This window comes from Camelina sativa, unplaced genomic scaffold (assembly GCF_000633955.1).
Source record: "Camelina sativa cultivar DH55 unplaced genomic scaffold, Cs unpScaffold02364, whole genome shotgun sequence".
NCBI lineage: Eukaryota > Viridiplantae > Streptophyta > Magnoliopsida > Brassicales > Brassicaceae > Camelina > Camelina sativa.
This window is the reverse complement of record NW_010923476.1, coordinates 1-1,361: the sequence shown is the minus strand read 5'-3', so window position 1 is coordinate 1,361 and position 1,361 is coordinate 1. Positions and strand designations below refer to the sequence as shown.

At 41.1% G+C, this 1,361-nt stretch overlaps 1 protein-coding gene across 1 annotated transcript; it reads right to left on the bottom strand.

The window, feature by feature from the left end:
- Positions 1–270: 270 nt before the first annotated feature.
- On the bottom strand, positions 271–812 carry LOC104774314 (the record flags this gene model as incomplete). Its single annotated transcript, XM_010498947.1, has 1 exon — positions 271–812. A coding segment is annotated over one exon (542 nt), but the record flags the coding sequence as incomplete, so codon positions are not given.
- Between the last annotated feature and the right edge of the window lie 549 nt (positions 813–1,361).

The window sequence follows — 1,361 nt, the reverse complement described above, 5'->3', positions numbered from 1 at the left end:
TACAATGATCTCTTGTTTGAGAGAGTAGCTCCAGGGATTAATTTGAGTTTATCAATCACCACCATTATACGGTTGGTGAATGGTAAGGTTGTTGAGGTCAGATGTGATGTGGTGAGTGGCACCACTATCCAAAATCGTCGTAGAGGACATGTTAGCCACCATGTTTGTGCATGGCTGCCATGGAGTGAATATGCTGTTGTAGCGTTGGGGAGGAGAGGCTTGAACGGAGTGGAGCTATGGACAGCGGCGTGCACTGTGTCCTTGTGTGTGTCAGATCTGACACTTGCCGAGATATGGCCGGAATGAGCGGGTGGAATTGTTTTTGTTGCCATTGCCTTGCCAGTTGTTGTTGTTGAAGCGGGACAATGATGGCGATGAACGAGTGCTGGTGCGAGAGTTGTAGGTATTGTTGTTGTTATAGTCACCTCGACGGTTGTACTGAGCAACATTAGCAGAGGTCGGAAATGGAGTAGAGGTGGCAGCAGCGCAAAGTGTTACTTCACGATTGCAGAGACGTTCATGAACTTCGGTGATGGTGGGTGGGGAATCTTTGCTTTCGATCTGATCAACCACCGACTTGTAATCATCAAGAAGACCAGCAAGAATCTTCTCAATTTGATCCTCATGATCAATCGGCTTTCCAAGTATAGCAAGCTCATCAAAGCGGACAGTTAAACCACATACATATTCATCAATAGATTTGTTACCTTTCGTCCAGATCTTGATCTGGTCTTTGATTTGTTTAAAATGGATGCGACTGGCTTTGGCGAATGTATCAGCAAGCGTCGCCCATGCTTCAGCAATAGTGGTGGCTCAGGACACCAACGGTTGAACAGAGGTATTCATAGCACCCAAGAGAGCACTATAGAGAAGGCGATCTTGACGCTTCCAGAATGTGTAATCAGGGTTTGGTTTGGTTGTGTCATTCACCAGACAATAATAAATCGACGAAACTCTAGTTTAATGCAGCTGAAGTGAAGGGCTTACATGGTTACGAATTATGCATGACAAAGACTCCTAAATGTAAATATATAATGACCATGGTAAATTATAGATCAGAGTTATGTAAGTTGATCTTGCAATATTTTGCAACTGTATTTTAAACATTTTCCCCATAAATAACATCAGAGTTATGTGCAGTTTACATTAACCAAGGAGGTAGTCAATAAGACGAATTGAAGTGTATAAAATTTAATAATTGGCTCTCTTTTTTTTTGCGCAAATCAAACAATTGGCTAAAGTTTGTAACTTTAATTTAACTTTTGAGCTATTATTATTATAGAACTTATTTTTGGTGTAAAACAGCTTTTTATACTAGAGAATCAGAACACAGAAAACGACAGATGTAGGAAACTATGTGA